Consider the following 17,780-nt stretch of genomic DNA (forward strand, 5'->3'; position numbering starts at 1 on the left):
CATTTGAAATTAATGTGTGTGCTTTACTCTATCTTCCATCTTCATCTAACATTTATCTGTGGAACTATCTCCCAAGTACATGTACCTGTATTTTATTCTATCTTTTGTCTTAATCAAACCTTTAACTATTTTCCTAGTACATGTTAACTCCTCAACAGGAATGAGAGCAGATACTGGTAGCTACTAGAAGTGTTTCATCTCATGTTTTAGGAAAACCCTTCCTGGGGTACTTAGGGCCTTGGCCGGGTCCCCCAGCTACTTTCCTGAAAATATATTTTACAAATGTGGGGTAAGTTCAGTTTTCTGAGGTGTTGTTGTGGTCCGAGGCTGAGAATCAAGCTAAGCAGATACAAGAGGCTATTGCAAAGCAAGATCTAATACAGGACAGTACAAAAGGAGGAAAGTGAGAGGTAGGGATGGATCAGGGCTGAATTGAGACCCTAAATGCCAGTTAAAGGAAGTATTTAAGCATAAGAATCACAAACATTTGTTGCCAAGTTACAGTGACAATTTTCATTAGGGGCTTCCTTGAATATTCCATTGTTTTTCAGTCCCACCAGGCAGATTCATTTGTTCCTTCTGTTGTTAGGAGCAGCCATGATATTTCTAGGGAACTTAAGATGCATAACGACTTCTTCTCTGGTTCCAGGAGGATGTGGGTCAGCCATTGGAAAGTTCCCAGCTCCCCTAGGGCTTGGGAACCTGAGCTTTGTTCCACCTACAGGTAAATGAAGTCCAAATGGCAGGTACTCAGGTCAAGGTGCCTTTGCCTGCTCCTTTCAGCATTAACTTGACAAAACTGAAACCTAAAACCTTAATAACTGTACAGTGAGATATTGGAAGTCATATGGTTTCATTTGGGAAGTAAAATTTCTTGTGCATAAGCAGTAATGGGAAACACCTGGGAAATTTTGTGGTGATTCTTTGTTATCTCTAAAGCTATTCTTAATTGATTTTTCTTTTCTTTTCTTTTCTTCTTTTTTTATATCTTTTTCTTTTCTTTTCTTTTTCTTTTTTTTTTTTGGTCTTTTGAGACAGGATCTCATTTTGTAACAGTTCTAGACTGTCCTGGAACTCAGTCTGTAGACAGCAGACTGGCCTTTAACTCACAGAAGTCCACCTGCCTCTGCTTCCTAAGTGCAGGGATTAAAGGCGAGTGCCACTACCATCCAACAAAGTTAATTAATTCCATGAGGTAATGGTGTGTTTAAGATTTTATTATTTTTAGTCTCATAGCTCGGGACCCAAAGCAATATATAATCAAATAATTGTGTGGTGGATCTGATTATCTGTGTTGTGTAGAGCTTCATAAATGCTTGTCTGTCTTATATTTGACTTCCTGTAGCTTAATTTCTCAAATTCACTTTAATTGCAATATTAGTTGATACAATTAAAAAAGAAAAATATTAACCTTAAGGATTAAATTTCTATATCTGAAGCCAATAAAATATGCTATAGTATTAATATTTCAAGAAATACACAGACACAGGAAATAATTGTTGAGGCATAACCGCTAACAATAGAAATACTGTTTTCAAAGGTGCTATGTTTCTCAGTACCGCCTTCTTTATGTATTTCTGGCTCAGGATGCATTTGTGGGTTCATTTTCCTAAGGGGTCAGTGAGTTTTAGTCTGTTCTCAGGCCAAAGTCCATTTCTCCAATCTGGCCTTGATCTCACAAATGCTTGCCATTGGCTTTCAGAAAGATGTGTCCAGAGTGAGCACAGGAAAAACAAACTTATGTTAAAGCCTGGGTGAGTCAGCTCCATTGTTTTCAGCTTATTAAAGTTACAAAATGACAGGTTAAATAATATACACCTGTATATCAAATTTGTTGGCAATATGAAACTTGAAATTGATGTCCCTGTGTGTCCTCAACCACAGCTCTACTTCCTGAATGCAGATGCTAAGTGAAAGGCGAGCCCATGAGATTCACAGAGTCTGTTACTTCAGTCATTTTTTTTTTCTCCATTTTGGACATCATTGATGTACAGTCTTGTAATCTTGGCTACACCTTTCTTCTAAATTCCACAGACTATATTCTTCACATTGCAAAGAGAAATGCTTCTAAGAAGCAGAGGCAGTAGCATTTGTGGCAGCTCACAGAGATTGTTTTATAAAAGAAACAGTACAGCTGCAGATTATAATCATCATTTAATCTGTTTCTCAATTCTGCTGCTCACCATCTTTCTTGAGTGGATCTTAATATATAAAATAGTTAATAGAACTGGAAAGGAAAAATTCTTGATCAGCTTATGGAGTTAGGGCTATATATTAATATGATGGTATATGCTTCCACCTGGAGTATATGGGTGTTGGGTAACAGTATCAACACAGGATTTTTCAGTTGCCTTCCAGTTCAGGGTGTGGCCTCAGATTAACATTGTTGTCCTCTCCTGAGAGCCTGTGAGAATGCCAACTTTCAGTCTCCCACGTCAGAATCAGTGTCCAAGGTTTAGACAGATCCTTGGTTTGGAGAAAACACATTCCTGATTCAGAGGAACTTCTAACTTGGTTGAGACTGGAGGGCTAGCTAAGATTCAATGGACAATTGCCCTGCCAATGGTTTCATTGTTCTTTCTCTTTTGTTTTCACAGAAAGAAACACAGTTCTTTTGAAAGGACTCATACTACTCACAAGACAAATACAATGGATGCACCTGATCTCTGGAGCCCACTAGAAGCACAGTTTTGCTTTGCTGTGTCAAACAATTCCTGCCCCAGGAAGGCAAGGCCAACATTTGTTGTCTGCACTATGTACCTTGTCATGGTTGGAGCAATAGTGATGACCATGCTGGGAAACTTGGTTGTGATTATTTCTATTGCTCACTTCAAACAGCTCCACTCTCCCACCAACTTCCTTATTCTCTCTATGGCCACCACAGACTTCCTGTTGAGCTGTGTGGTCATGCCTTTCAGTATGGTCAGGTCCGTTGAGTCCTGCTGGTATTTTGGAGATCTCTTTTGCAAAGTTCACAGCTGCTGTGACATCATGCTCTGCACTACCTCCATTTTCCACCTCTGCTTCATCTCAGTTGACCGATACTATGCTGTATGTGACCCTTTGCACTATGTCACCAAAATCACCACCCCTGTCATAGAGGTCTTTCTGCTCATCAGTTGGTCCATTCCCATCTTCTTTGCCTTTGGCTTGGTATTCTCAGAATTAAATTTGATTGGGGCTGAGGATTTTGTTGCAGCCATTGACTGTACAGGTTTGTGTGTGTTGATATTTAACAAGCTCTGGGGTGTGCTGGCTTCCTTCATAGCCTTCTTTCTGCCTGGGACAGTCATGGTGGGAATTTACATACACATCTTCACAGTTGCCCGGAAGCATGCCAGGCAGATCAGTACAGGTCTTGGGGCAAAACAGGCCATCTCAGAAAGCAAAGGGAAGGTCACATCCAAAAAGGAAAGCAAGGCCACCAAGACTTTAAGCATCGTCATGGGAGTGTTTGTGCTGTGCTGGCTGCCATTTTTTGTCTTGACAATCATAGACCCTTTCATTGATTTTACAACCCCTGAAGATTTGTATAACGTTTTCCTCTGGCTAGGTTATTTTAATTCCACCTTCAATCCCATCATATACGGCATGTTCTATCCTTGGTTTCGAAAGGCCCTGAGGATGATAGTCACAGGAATGATCTTCCACTCTGACTCTTCTACCTCAAGCCTGCATCCCGCACATCCTTAAGCAATGCTTTCCATTAGCCTAACTTCTTTTTGAAGAAATGATCTTGAATGCTCTTTCTCCCCAAGGAAAGATTTTTTTCCCAGCAGACATTATGGCCACCTGAGAAAGCAGTAGATCTAGTGTGCTTTGTCTTGTTGCTGTGTGTGTGTGTGTGTGTGTGTGTGTGTGTGTGTGTGTGTGTGTGTGTGTACCAAAGCTCACAAAGTGGTTCCTTCTGGGCTGCTATATAGGACACTCATTTGAACAAACAAGAAAACCAGTTTCCAACAAATGCTGGTGACTCCTGAATTATGAAATTTAGGGATTTTCTCCTTTGGTTTAGATTTACTGAGGGTGACCTCACTCTAACTTGAAACATCAGAGAAGGAGACATAGACGTCCTCTACAGTCCCTATAATTATCCAAACCGCTGCTGAGACCATTACTGTTTTTATAGAGGATTGATAAAGAGCTTGAGCATAGCAGGGGCCTGGCTTAGGGGATATGTGACAAGAGCAGGCAAAATGAAGCAGACAGCTATCAATACTTTCAGATTTAAGCCTCATTTCAGGAGGAATTGATGAGGGATTTATCATATCTGATAACACTGAACTGTCAGGAAATGAGAAGAAAGAAAGTCTTAGGAAAATGTTCTCTTTTCTTTTGATGTACATCTTTGTTGATACTGGTATTTATACATTCTGTGAGCATATGTACTGATTGTGTGTTTGTGTGTGTGTGTGTGTGTGTGTGTGTGTGTGTGGTATATTGTGTGTGCGTGTGGTATATTGTGTGTGTGTGTGTACACTAACTGTTAACAAAGTCTGAGCATTATTTTACAAAACTGAACTCTTCCCATATTTTGGGACATCGTTGTGTCTCAATGTCATCTCTCCACGTCCACTTTGTCTTTCCTGTCCTCCTATCTCATACATGTATTTCACTAACTTCTGTCCGTTGTTACCTTATTTTCTTCTTTCGTAATTCTTGCAGTAATATCAGAACACTCTGCTAAGTTGATTCTCCTTATCTACTCACTTGACCAAATGGCATCACAGTCTGTTGTGGGATAACGTGACCTTGGGGTTTCTGGTGTTGGTGTCTGTAGTCTTTAAGTGAACCCTTTATGAGCCTGTTCTCATCTTTGCTCTCCCCTTGGCCCAGCGTTTCCACTGGTCAATTACTCCTCAGTTAAAAACAGCTCTAAAGAAACATTTCTATTCCCAGCTGGGAGCCCCCTGGGAATCTCTTGACCTGCATGTACTATTAAATGTCTGAGTTTTCAGAGGTCAAGATCGGATCATCTGAATTCAAAGGTTTGCTATATCACTATTACTATCACAGGACAATAGTTGAAGTGAAAATTAGGCTTTGAAGTGCTTGGCCATAGTTTATTGTTTGTGGTTGAGGTAATTTAATCCTTTCCGATGTCCTTCACCCTGAAAGCCAATGGCAACATCCAGAGGCTGAGGTATTGTTTTCTTTTCAAAGAGCCAGAGGCATGGGGGAGTTCCTCAGGACTGTACCTCAATCCAGGTCTTGAAAGTACAATATGTCCTCTTACAATTAATTGCAGGGACAGCTTAAGACTCCCTTTAATGGTGGGGTCCTTCTTTCTGGGTCCTTTGCACTGCTGATTCTGAGTGACTGAATGGGGGGTCATTCACTTATCACGTAGTCATCTTTCTACTGATCCTCAAAATGACACACAACCTGTGATAATATGAAGAACTGGGTCCCAAGGGCTTCTAACTGATCAGCATTTTCCACAAGAAGGCCGACTAAAGGGAATTGAAAGAGCTGGTGGAAGCCTCTACCAAAGCCAAAGTCATTCCTTATGTTAAGGAATTTTATAGTTTACAAGAGTGTCCATAAATATTACTAAGCTGTTTCCCAGAACATTATGGTATACTCTTCTATGCCTGTTTAAGCAGAAACAAAATGTCATACCATGTATCCTTCAATTCTTCTCTTTAGAAGGCTCCTCTGAGTTGGACAGAGTAGCACTATCTCAGGAAGTTGGTGACTTCCATGGGTACATGACTATGTACCAAAACACATCAAGGTCAATAAACATTTAGTCCTACCTACCAGTAGCTTTCTGTGAGTGCTTGTGGTTCAGCGTCAAGTGAAACAAGTTCTATTTTCAAGGGACTGCTGCCCTAAAAGGGGGAGGAACAGCCACTTACCAGGTCTAAAGGGCCATGTATGCTATGAAAAATGCAGACACAGGAAGCTTTGGGAAAACAGAAAGGGGAAATTTAGCCTCCTTTGGATATAGTGGAGACTGTGTGCCTTTTAAGTCAGGAAGACTTATCAAGTTAAGTAAGAGAGGCAGCACCTTCACTAGAGTTGAGATAAATGCTAGGGAGGGCAGCTAGAGCATCAGAGAAAAACCACTGAGCTATCTCACGATGCTTTGTTTGAGGACGTGGGCTGTTGCCGAATCTTTAAGCCCCGAAGTGAGGCTACAACATGAGGCTGGTAAAGACAGTGGTGAGCAGCCGCCTCTGGGTAGCTGGTGCTTTGTAGTCTGTGCTCATGAATTTTGCAAACCCAGGACCACTGGTGCTTTGCAGTGCCAGATGTCAGGAAGTCAAACTGGACGCAGAGTAGACGGTGGAGCCAGTAGGCTCTTCTCCAGTTCAGTATCAACTTGCTGATGAGTGTAGAATGATGGCCAGTGCTTCCCTTGTCCTTTTGATCCTGGAGAGCATCTTGTATGTGATCCTGTAATTTGGGATTGTGTCCCAAAAGAGATTTGAAAGATGCAGTTTCTAGGTGAAGTTGCTCAGTGTGGCTTGCCATAGGAAATAAATGAGAGAAAGGAACAGAGATTGTGTCAAAATAGAGTCCGTTCAGCCAGCCAGTGAGGACAGGCTGAGCAGCAAGGGTGTGGGACAAGGCTTGGGGAGCCCCATATGCAGCCTGCCAAGAAACTACATCCATGTTGTGAGTAGGAATCATTTAAATATGAAGGGATTCCAACTACTACATTTCCACACTTTTCTCCATATGCCATTAAAACACTTAAGCAATCCCAGGCTTGCTTAGGTGTCTTAATGCTCCTGCCTCAGCCTCCTGAGTACTGACACAACAGGCATCCATCTCTATTCCAAACTAGCCCTCATTCTCGTAGATAGGCATATGAATGAAGAAGTAAAAACTAACTCATTCAGTTTAATGAAAATACACAATGATACTCTATCTCTGGCCTAATTCCAGGTTGGGAAATGTCTATAGAACCCACGCTAGCTGCTTTAGTGTGTCACCACATGTGGGCTCTGAAATGATCTTCTGGGGAACATGCTTGTGGAGAGAGGAGGGAGGAAAAGGAAAGATACGGCTCTGGGGCAATCCCCCTAGTGATCTACATTTACGAGAAGTTTTGGGTTCCATCTCATGGAAACAGCCTAGCCTTATTCTTTAGATTGTCACCCTGCCACTCTGAGCTATAGGACACTGAAGGTTCTGTGCTGGTGAGATAAAGCTTATTCTTAATCTTCACCATCCCAGGAAGCAATGTAATGAAATGAGACTTGAGTCTCCTGCTCTATAACTTGTCTTTTATGCCCTTAGTCTTGATGTGCTATCATGTAAAAGCATAATAAAATTGTGCTTTTTACAGATGCCCTCCCTGTTCTTAGATATGTCTCATCCCTTCTTATTCACCTAAGAAGGGTCTGGGGCATGCAGCAGAAGCTACTCATGAATAGAAGGGTTGGATTTGTGGCAAAGGCAGAAAGATGGTTGTTCGAGGCTTCCATCCTTTTGTGAGGGATGAGTTAATGAAGAAAGTCTGGGTTATAGAATAGGACTAGCTAAGGAAGCTTGGCTAGCTCCTCCTAAGTGATCTTGGATGACTTCCTTTGCCTTTCTAAGCCTTTATTTCCTAACCTGTATACGAACCCAGCAGCAGCCTTCCTGCTCTATGGGACCAGAGAGGTTGTGCAAATAAGACACATGCAACAATTTCTTACCACTAGCAATCATTTTCCTTTGAAATCTTCATGGATTCTTGCTTTCATGGGTGAGGTTTTCTTTACAAGAATGGAATAAGGCTGAGGAGAGGGCTCAGGTAAAGGTGGCTGCAGAATAACCTTAGCAAGCTGTGCTCAACCTTCTGAACTCACACAGAAGGGGAAAACGGGAGCCAACTCCACAGAGTATAATGAGGGAACCAACCAGAGACCCACTGTGAGCTGCCCCTCCCCATGTAATGCACCCACAGAGATAGTGTTCAGTTTTGTTACACCCAATTCCTTGATATCTGTCTTTTCTATTCAAAACATTAGTTGTTTTTATCAGCTCCTGTCCCCACGAGATGGAGAACATCATGGCTGTATGTGTATGAGGTATGCGGTAGAAAAGAATTGTTCACACTGTGGCAGCTAGACAGCAGGCAAAGAGGTATAAAGCAAGGGATCAGGGCAAGACACAGCTGCCAAGGACACGCCCCAGTGACCTGCTCTCTTCGACCAAGCATCACTTCCCTCCTTTCTTCTCACTGAATCCATAAAGTACAAATCAATGACGAGATTAACTTATTTATTATTAGGTTAGAGTCCTCATGACCTAATCGCTCCTGGAAACACTCCCAGGCATGTTTTATTAACCTCCTAGGCGTTTCTCAGTTCGATCAAATTAAAAATTAATGTTAGCCATCATTTTTACTAACCATGTCATGGCTATACTGGCAGGTGACAGTACCACTCTATCAAGTTTTAAATATATTCTTATTCATTCTTTGACACTTCAATGTATAAGATAGAATGTTTTGATCATATTCCTAACCCCTTCCTTTTTCTTTTAACCCACCTTTCTTTTCCCCACTAAATCTTCCTTCTATTTCATTTTTCAAATGCAGATCTACTAAGTTTAATAAGGATTGCTGCTTAAGTGTGGGCTGTATACTGACTGAGGGTAACATATCAGTCAGTGGCTACCACTAAAGACAAATGACCACCTCTCCCCCAGCAGCCATTGGCAGCCAATAGCTCTTCATTCATGATGGAATATTGACAGGCTCAATCTTGCTCATGTCTGGTGCAGGCAACTTCAGCTGCTGTGAGTTTATAAGTACAACCAATGGTCGAGTCACATGCGGAAGAGAGTATTCACAGCACCCCTTCCCATTCTCTGATTCTTATATTCTATCCTGACCCCTACCTTCCATGATATTCCACGAACCATGACAGAGTGGATGATACAGCATATCCCATTTAGAGCTGAGCACTCAATAACAGTCAGTCATTTATTCTCAACATTGTGATCAGTTGTGACTCTCTGCTGTCATCACTGGCTACTTAAAACACAAGCTGCTCTGACCAAGTTCAGAGGAACACAGACCTGTGGGTATGACCGTAAATATTTAGAGTGCAGTTTGAGAACATGAGTATTTAGCATAACAGCACTAGTAAGTTCTTCCTTAGGGCCTATGGCCTCTTCTGCCATGGGCTTTTGACAAGGTTTACAGCAACAGGTGTGTGTGTGTGTGTGTGTGTGTGTGTGTGTGTGTGTGTGTGTGTGTGTTCAAGCCTGTGAAGCAGTCTTCAAATCCAACCAGAAAGTGGATGATTACCTAACATTCATGCCACTATTGTACCAGTGGGCACATCTTATATAATTAGTTTTAGTGATGGCAAAATATATTGTTACAAGAATCACACTATAGTTTATTTAACCATATTGTGTTGGAGACACTCAGGTTAGTCTAATCTTTTCCTACTATTAATAGTTTTATGTAGAAATATCTTTAGTATATGCCATTCATATTTGTATGGTTATTTCTCTGAGATATATCCCTTGAATTGTTATGGCTAGTTCCAAGAATTTATCACTAACCACCGCCACTTCTTGTTCGAGAAAGGATTTAAGAAAGACTTAAATGAATGCATATAAGAAGGGGACATGGTATGTGTTTTTAAAACAGGAGAAAGAGAAAACCAGGATGATCTAGGAGATGATGCTGGCCATGGCAACACAAAGGTCTGCCACTAAGCGTAGTCCCATAGAGCTCTGTCAAGTGAAGCTATAGTATAAATCCCAGCCACAGGCTCTGCTGTTCCTGTCTCACCACCATCCTCCTTGCGCCTGTGAAACCCTTTTCCAGGATCCACCCTGCCACCTCCAAGGGCTGTAGATCTTTACAGCCAACACAGGTCTCACAGAACAGCAGCACAACTTCTAAGCTGGGCTGTGCATCCAGTCTTTACTCCCTTGGTGCCTGTGTGGGAGGGTAAAGGCTACACTGCAGAGTTATTCACAGCATCCTCAACATGTTAGCTTGTCTGGAGCAGATTCCATTGTAGTGGACCCATGTTTCCTGTGTGGCTGATGTATGCCAGGTACTGGGAGAGACTTCAAGCTCAGTTCTTCCTCTCATGAAGATTTTATTGTTGGGGCCCTGGAAAAAGACAGGAATCTACAGTCAAGCATCTTACAGAATGCTATAAATGAAGTACAGAGAATTTTACATAAGCATATGAGTAGGGCATGATGCAGTCTTTGGGAATCAAGGCATAACTGTTTACCAGTGCGTGCAGTACAGAGGTCAGGCAAAATGCAATGGGGGCATCAGAAAGTCCCCATTTACTAGCATGCTACAATAAAACAAATTCCTTAAGAATCACCTCAAAAGTACCATAAAGAAGAAACTTAAGCAAATGCCTAATAGAGTATAAACTTAGAGAGCATGCAAAATAGCAAGAGAAATGAATTAATATTTGTTGATCACTTTCTATGCTCCAGGTCAGTGGTATAATGTGTTTCATTTAATTTTCTAAATATTTTTTTGAAAGGAGAAAGGAAACATCTCTCTTTGTGGATACCAGAATTGTGCATAGAGAATTCTAAGTAACATGCAGAAATACACAAAGCTATTAGAGCTAACAGAAAAGCTTCACAAAATGGCAGGATACAAGATCAAAATAAAAAATCAACTGAATTTCTTTACATTAGCAACAAACATTCTAAACACAGAACTCAGAACAATCATATGTATAAATGCATTAAATTATTGGGAATTTAAAAACATAAGTGACATATAAAAAAACTGTAAAATACTGAAAATAAACAATTCTATTAAATGGAATGCTACCAGATGGTCACGACTCATAAGTCTTAGTATTAGGAGGTCACAATTACCCGAAGTGATAATTTTTTTTCATTTTTAAATTTAAATTATAAACAAGCTTGTTTTACATGTCAATCCCAGTTCCCTCCCCCCCTCCTCCCTTAACCCCCCCCATCACCCTATCCCATCCCCTTTCTGCTCCCCAGGGGTATTGAGGCCTTCCATGGGGATCTTCAGAATCTGTCATATCATTTGGAGCAGGGCCCAGGCCCTCCCTGTGTGACTAGGCTGAGAGAGTATCCCTCTATGTGGAATGGGCTCCCAAAGTCCATTTCCGAGGCCTCCTCACTGACATCTCTTTCAGGTGGTTTGGATCAGTCCCATGCTGGTTTCCCAGCTATCAGTCTGGGTTCCAAGAGCTCCCCCTTGTTCAGGTCAGCTGTTTCTGTGGGTTTCACCAGCCTGGTCTTGACCCCATTGCTCATCATTCCTCCTTCTCTGCAACTGGATTCTAGTTTGGCTGAGTGTTTAGCTGTGGGTGTCTGCTTCTGCTTCCATCAGCTACTGGATGAAGGCTCTGGGATGGCATATAAAGTAGTCATCAATCTCATTATCAGGGGAGGGTATTTAAGGTAGCCTCTCCATTGTTGCTTAGATTGTTAGTTGGTGTCATCCTTGTTGATCTCTGGACATTTCCCTAGTGCCAGATTGCTCTTTAAACCTATAATGGCTCCTTCTACTTGGTATCTCTTATCTTGCTCTCCTCTATTCTTCCCCTAACTCAAACTTCCTGCTCCCTCATGTCCTCCTCTCCCCTCTTCTTCTCCTATTCTCATTTTCCTAGCTCCCTCTTCCCTCCCCCCATGCTCTCAATTTGCCCAGGAGATCTTGTCCCTTTCCTCTTCTCTGAGGGACCATGTATGTCTCTCTTAGGGTCCTCCTTGTTTCCTAGATTTTCTGGCAGTGTGGATTGTAGGCTGGCAATCCTTTGCCTTATGTCTAAAATCCATATATGTGAGTACATACCATGTTTGTCTTCTTGTGACTGTGGTTTCTGCTAGTTCCATCCATTTGCAAATTTAAAGATTCTGTCCCCACCACCACCACTGAGTGGTACTCCATTGTGTACTACATTTTCTCTATCCATTCTTCAGTTGAATGGATAAGGTGGCTTCATGTTTTCTAATACTTCTTTTCTCTCTCCATTTTCTCTATCCATTTCTTTTCTCTATCCATTCTTCAGTTGAGGGGCATCTGTGTTGCTTCCAGTTTCTGGCTATTACAAACAATGCTGCTATGAACATGGTTGGACAGATGTCCTTGTTGTATGAATGTGCATCTTTTGGGTATATGCCTAAGAGTGGAATTGCTGGATCTTGTGGTAGACTGATTCCTATTTTCCTGAGGAATTGCCATACTAATTTCCAAAGTGGCTGTATGACTTGGTACTCTCAACAGCAGTGGAGGAGTGTTCCCCTTTCTCCACATCCTCCCCAGCATAACTGTTGTTGGTACTTTTGATTTTAGCTATTCTGACAGGAGTAAGATGATATCTCAGTTGTTTTGGTTTGCATTTCCCTGATTGCTAAGGATGTTGAGCCCTTTCTCAAGTGTCTATCAGCCATTTTAGACTCCTCTATTGAGAATTCTCCATTTAGTTCTGTACCCCACTTTTTAATTGGGTTATTTGGTGTTTTGGAAACTAGCTTCTTGAGTTCTTTGTAAATTTTGGATATCAGCCCTCTGTTGGATGTTCAGTTGGTGAATATCTTTCCCCATTCTGTGGACTGCCATTTTGTCTTGTTGATTGTATCCTTTGCTTTACAGAAGCTTCTCAGTTACAGGATGCTACGCCCACGGCGGTCACGCCGGTGTAGCAGAAGATGCCACTAAGGTGGGCTAAGACCGCTGGGTTGGGGTCTACGCTCCCTGGAGATGAGCCCCAGGTGGTTCCCTGGCAATCAGCTGCGATCATGATGCCCAGATGAGTCAACTCAAAGCCGCTGTCATTGGTGCCACTGCAGCCTCTTCTTCCTTGTGTTTTTGTTCTGTGTATTTCTTGTATCTTGCCAGCAAACTGCGCTGATGTTAAAGGAACATCTGAGGACATGCTGAACTCTGCCCCACTGTTTATCAAAGCCTTTGCTGAAGTGGCCAGTTTAGGGAATAGATGGGTAAATCATGAGGAAAAAAGACAGCTTTGGAAAGACTTGCCTTTCCTGAAAAAGATTAGCTAGATCTAGAAAGCCCTGGTGTATATTAGATAAAGAAGAGAGAAAAGAAGTATTAGAAAACATGAAGCCAGCATTAAAATACTGGGTGACTTCATGGAAAGGATTTGATAGATTTCATGATGTAGAAGAATTTTATGAGGCTTATTTTACAGGAGACTTAGACCCTGGGACCTAAAGATATCTAGGGCCAGAAAATCAGGAAATGGGTAGAGATGTGGTTGGTGGTATGAGACAGATTTTGGAGAACTCTTAGATCATGTCCTTGGGCAATGACCACAATCTGAAGCTGAGAATAGATCATCTATAAACAATTATGCCGTTCTTTTTCTTTCTGTTGTATGATCTGGTGATGTAGCCCCCTTGCCAAGTTCCCTGATCCCCCTTGCCAAGTTCCCTGATTGTAATAGTATATAAGCACTGCTTGAGATGAAGTAAAGTTGCAGCAGCATATTCAACTACATTGAGTGTGTCTGTCATTTCCTCGCCGATTCCTGATTTCTCCTTGAGCCTTCTCCCTTGTTCTCCCTCGGTCGGTGGTCTCCACGAGAGGCGGTCCGTGGCAACAGGAGGTCCTATTTACTAAATTTTCTAAATATTTTAATCCTAGCAGATTAGAACCTGTTGTTCCCAGAGAGGTTAAACATATTCCAAGATCACACAGTACTAATGTTGGGAGCGATATTCAAAGCAATTTCTCCTTTCTGCAAAGCCCATGGTCTTTGCATTCTATTGCTTACCAAATTTTCCTGCTTACCGGGTTTTGCAGCTGAGGCACTACAAAAGGCAGGTTGTTCTGTTGTCCATAAACCTGATATTGCTTCTTCATTTGAAGACTGTTAATCCTGAGAATGTGAATCCTTATTTTATCAGTCCATTGTAATTGCTCTTTTGGATCAAAAATATAATTAAAAACACTCAGCCCTAGGAACACTCAGCCCTAAACCAGCTGTCTCATCCAATTCCTCCACACAGGGCTCAGAAAACCCTGCAGAAGAGGAGGCAGAAAGAGTGTAAGAGTCAGAGGGGATGGAGGACAGCAGGAGAACAAGGCCCTCTAAATCAAATGATCAAGGCTCATATGAGTTCACAGAGACTGAGGCAGCCTGCACAGGGCCTGCACAGGTCTACACCAGGTCCTCTGTGTACATATTATGGCTTCCAGTTTAGTTGTTAAAATCAGATTCTTGAGTGTGAGAATGAGTGGATCTCTTTTTGTGCCTTCTCTTGGCTTCTTTTTGTTTGTCCAATTCTGATGTGTTAGTTTTTGTTTTATCTTATTATATTCTATTATTATCATCCTTCAGAAGCCTGTTGGTTTTCTAATGAGAGACAGAAGGCAATGGATCCTAATGAGACAGGATGTGGGGAGGAACTCGGAAGAGCAGAGGGAGGGGAAGCTATAATCAAGATATATCATATGAGAGAAACCCTTTTAAAGAAAAGGAATAAAAGGTAACAATTCTTAAAACTTATTATCTGGCTGTTTATTTTTTGTTTTGTTTTTTCCGACACAGAATTTCTCTGTGTAATCCTGGCTGTCCTGGAACTCACTCTGTAGACCAGACTGGCCTTGAACTCATGAAGATTCACCTGTTTCTGCGTCCTAAGTGCTGGAATTAAAGGTGTGCACCACCACACCCAACTATCTGGTTCCTTTAGATTCCTTGGCCTTTTCTCTGGAATAGCTTCATGTAGTTTTTGTCGTGACCAACCTTTAGAACTGTTTTCTCAGGAGTCCACTCTTTTTCTTATTTACATCAAACAGTGTCTGTGAGGCCGACTTCAAGCCTCTGATCCTCAGCTTCCAGACTGAGGGATTTATAGGTGTACTCTACCACTGCTCAAGTAATGATTAACTGGTGTTATGTCTCATCTATTTCTCACACCACTAGAAACGTACAAAGGAACTCCGGAATAGAAAGGGGTTATGGAGCTTTCAAAATCCCTGAAATTAAGTAAATTAAGCATATAACTAGTAGTTATCTGCAAAAGGATAACGTTGTGGCTATCCCCAAACACAGGAGTGAAAAGCAGAATCTAAAAGCCCAACGCGTTTAAATTGCATCTCTAATTAATTGCCACATTGGAAAGGAAAGGAAACAATGGAGACTGTGAAGAGCATGAACTAGTCCCTTGGGACTCCTTCACTGTTCCTTTGTGTCAACCACACGGAGGAGCAGGTTCTTCTGAGAATATAAAATCTCCCCTGGACTCATGCCTGTCACTTTTGCTGCTAGAAGAGCTCTGTGCATGTCTGTGTCCAACTGGGACAGACACCTCTTCTTTTATGGGGTGACTAATTCTTGCCTGAGTAAGTAACTTGGAAACACTCAGTTTCCTTTAAAATTTTTTATATTTTTTTGTTTGTTTGTTTGAGACAGGCCTGATGTATATTGGACTAGTTTTGAACTGTGACACTAAGGTTGGTCCTGGACCCATGATTTTCCTGCTTCCACCTCCCATGTGGTGAGATTACAGGTGTGTGATACCACACTAAGTTTATATGGTGCCAGAGATCAAACCCAGAGCTTTGTGCATACTTAGAAAGCACTCTTCACAGTCAGCTATATCCCCAGGCCCTCAGTTCAGTGTGTGAGCACACCTTTCATACTTTATAGGTTGGTGTCTGAGCAATCAAATATTTTCTCATCTCAGATAGTTTCACCATATGCCTTATATTTTTCTAAAGTGTGCAATGCAAAAATAACTGCATTAAGGAAATTTTTGTCCTTTTAATTATTTGTCTGCTGAATTCTTATTTGGGGATGAGTTGATATAATTAAAAACTTGAACCTACTGAATTATTGTCAGTTTACTTAATTATTGAAGGAACAGGCTAGATGCTGATTCCCAACAAACAATGTGTTCACCATGGCTAATTTTTCTCTCGGTTCAGACTCAAAACTTTGACTCTCCCTTGGCAAGTGCCTTATCAAAAAAGGAGAATGCTTTATGATTTTATACACATTACTATAACACTTTCCTTTGAGGAAACAATTAGCCTATATCCTCTTTTCTTCTAAGGGTATCATCTACAGTAGTTTAAAAAGAGCCTTGTCTGATGGACAGGCTAACATAGCTACCTTATTGGACTGGCTAACTCCCATATCTCTAGTCCCCTGCTACACTTGATCTTCAGGGTGAATTTGATCTAGTACTCAGGATCAATCAGTTTAATCACCTTTTAGTTTTCTCTTCTTAATATCACTCTGTGCATGTTAAAAATAATAAATAGAACAATTTTATTGTTTCAGTAGAAAAGGTGACCAGATCCCGTAGAAAGCTGAAGAACAGAACCTATCGATGAGAGCTGTCTTCCTCCCAGGTGCTGAAGAGCAGCCAGCAGCCTTCTGCTACCAGGTGAATGGGTCATGCGCTAGGACAGTCCACCCTCTGGCCATCCAGGTCATCATCTACCTGGCCTGCACAATAGGTGTGCTGACCACAGTCCTGGGGAATTTGTTTGTGGTGTTTGCCGTCTCCTATTTTAAAGTACTCCACACTCCCACCAACTTTCTGCTGCTCTCCCTGGCCCTGGCTGACATGTTGCTGGGTCTGCTGGTGCTTCCGCTGAGCACGGTACGCTCTGTGGAGAGTTGCTGGTTCTTTGGGGACTTCCTCTGCCGTCTGCATACCTACCTGGACACGCTGTTCTGTCTCACCTCCATCTTCCATCTCTGTTTTATTTCCATTGACCGTCATTGTGCCATCTGCGACCCACTGCTCTATCCCTCCAAGGTGACAGTCAGGATAGCCCTCCGCTACATCGTGGCAGGGTGGGGGATACCGGCCGCCTACACTGCCTTCTTTCTCTACACAGACGTGGTAGAGAGAGGGCTCAGCCAGTGGCTAGAAGAGATGCCCTGTGTGGGCAGCTGTCAGCTGCTGTTTAATAAGTTCTGGGGTTGGCTAAACTTCCCTGCATTCTTTGTTCCCTGTCTCATCATGATCAGTTTGTACGTGAAGATCTTTGTGGTTGCTACCAGGCAGGCTCAGCAGATCAGCTCCCTGAACCAAAGCTTGGCTGGGGCTGTCAAGAGGGAAAGAAAAGCCGCCAAGACGCTGGGCATCGCTGTGGGCATCTACCTTGTGTGTTGGCTCCCCTTCACCATTGACACACTAGCTGACAGTCTCCTTAACTTCATCACGCCACCCCTGGTCTTTGACATCTTTATCTGGTTTGCTTATTTCAATTCAGCCTGTAACCCCATCATTTACGTCTTCTCCTACCGGTGGTTTAGGAAGGCACTGAAACTTCTCCTGAGCCGGGAGATCCTCTCGCCAACTATTGATTTGTACCGTGACTGATGCCATGCCACACTCAGCAGGAGGGAGGAGGGTCCTATTGCCACAGGCTGTGGTGTTCCCCTAGTTTGTAGGCAGCTTCCAGGGCTTAAGCGGAGAAGAACAGCATGTTACTTAGTCAGGGAAGAAGTAAAACACCCAGTATTCTCACAGAAGAAAGGACTGAGTGAGGTCATCTGTATACACAACGGGTAAGCAAGAATTCTGGGAAATACCTCGCCTCTGCGTCATTGCTTCCTAGAAACTAAGACGCAGAGGCTGAAGTTGCTGAGCCCTGAGGTTTGATTTCTAAGTTCCTCCCTGCGTGTGTGCTATGTGCACTGGACAGGGGAGAAACTCAGCCTTGACTTTCCCTTTGCCATTGTTTTCTCACTAAAAAATAAAACTCACATTATTTCCTCTCTGAAGTGGCCTGAAAATAAGACAGTGTCTAATGTAACTTTGGGAAACTTTGCCGGAGTCATAATTTCACGCCACACTCAGCAACTGGGGCA

At 42.2% G+C, this 17,780-nt stretch overlaps 2 protein-coding genes across 2 annotated transcripts; both read left to right on the top strand.

The window, feature by feature from the left end:
• Positions 1-2,613: 2,613 nt before the first annotated feature.
• On the top strand, positions 2,614-3,693 carry LOC100751198 (trace amine-associated receptor 4). The gene has a single exon (XM_027402962.2). The coding sequence runs from the start codon at positions 2,650-2,652 to the stop codon at positions 3,691-3,693; it is 1,044 nt and encodes a 347-aa protein (XP_027258763.1). The 5' UTR covers positions 2,614-2,649.
• Positions 3,694-16,284: 12,591 nt separating this feature from the next.
• Positions 16,285-17,378, top strand: Taar5 (trace amine associated receptor 5). Its single transcript, XM_027402961.2, has one exon. The coding sequence runs from the start codon at positions 16,285-16,287 to the stop codon at positions 17,287-17,289; it is 1,005 nt and encodes a 334-aa protein (XP_027258762.1). The 3' UTR covers positions 17,290-17,378.
• The last annotated feature ends 402 nt before the right edge of the window (positions 17,379-17,780 follow it).

Source organism: Cricetulus griseus, chromosome 2 (genome assembly GCF_003668045.3).
Source record: "Cricetulus griseus strain 17A/GY chromosome 2, alternate assembly CriGri-PICRH-1.0, whole genome shotgun sequence".
NCBI lineage: Eukaryota > Metazoa > Chordata > Mammalia > Rodentia > Cricetidae > Cricetulus > Cricetulus griseus.

Coding starts and splice junctions, on each gene's coding strand:
- LOC100751198 (XM_027402962.2), top strand. CDS start 2,650: ATGGATGCACCTGATCTCTGGAGCCCACTAGAAGCACAGTTTTGCTTT.
- Taar5 (XM_027402961.2), top strand. CDS start 16,285: ATGAGAGCTGTCTTCCTCCCAGGTGCTGAAGAGCAGCCAGCAGCCTTC.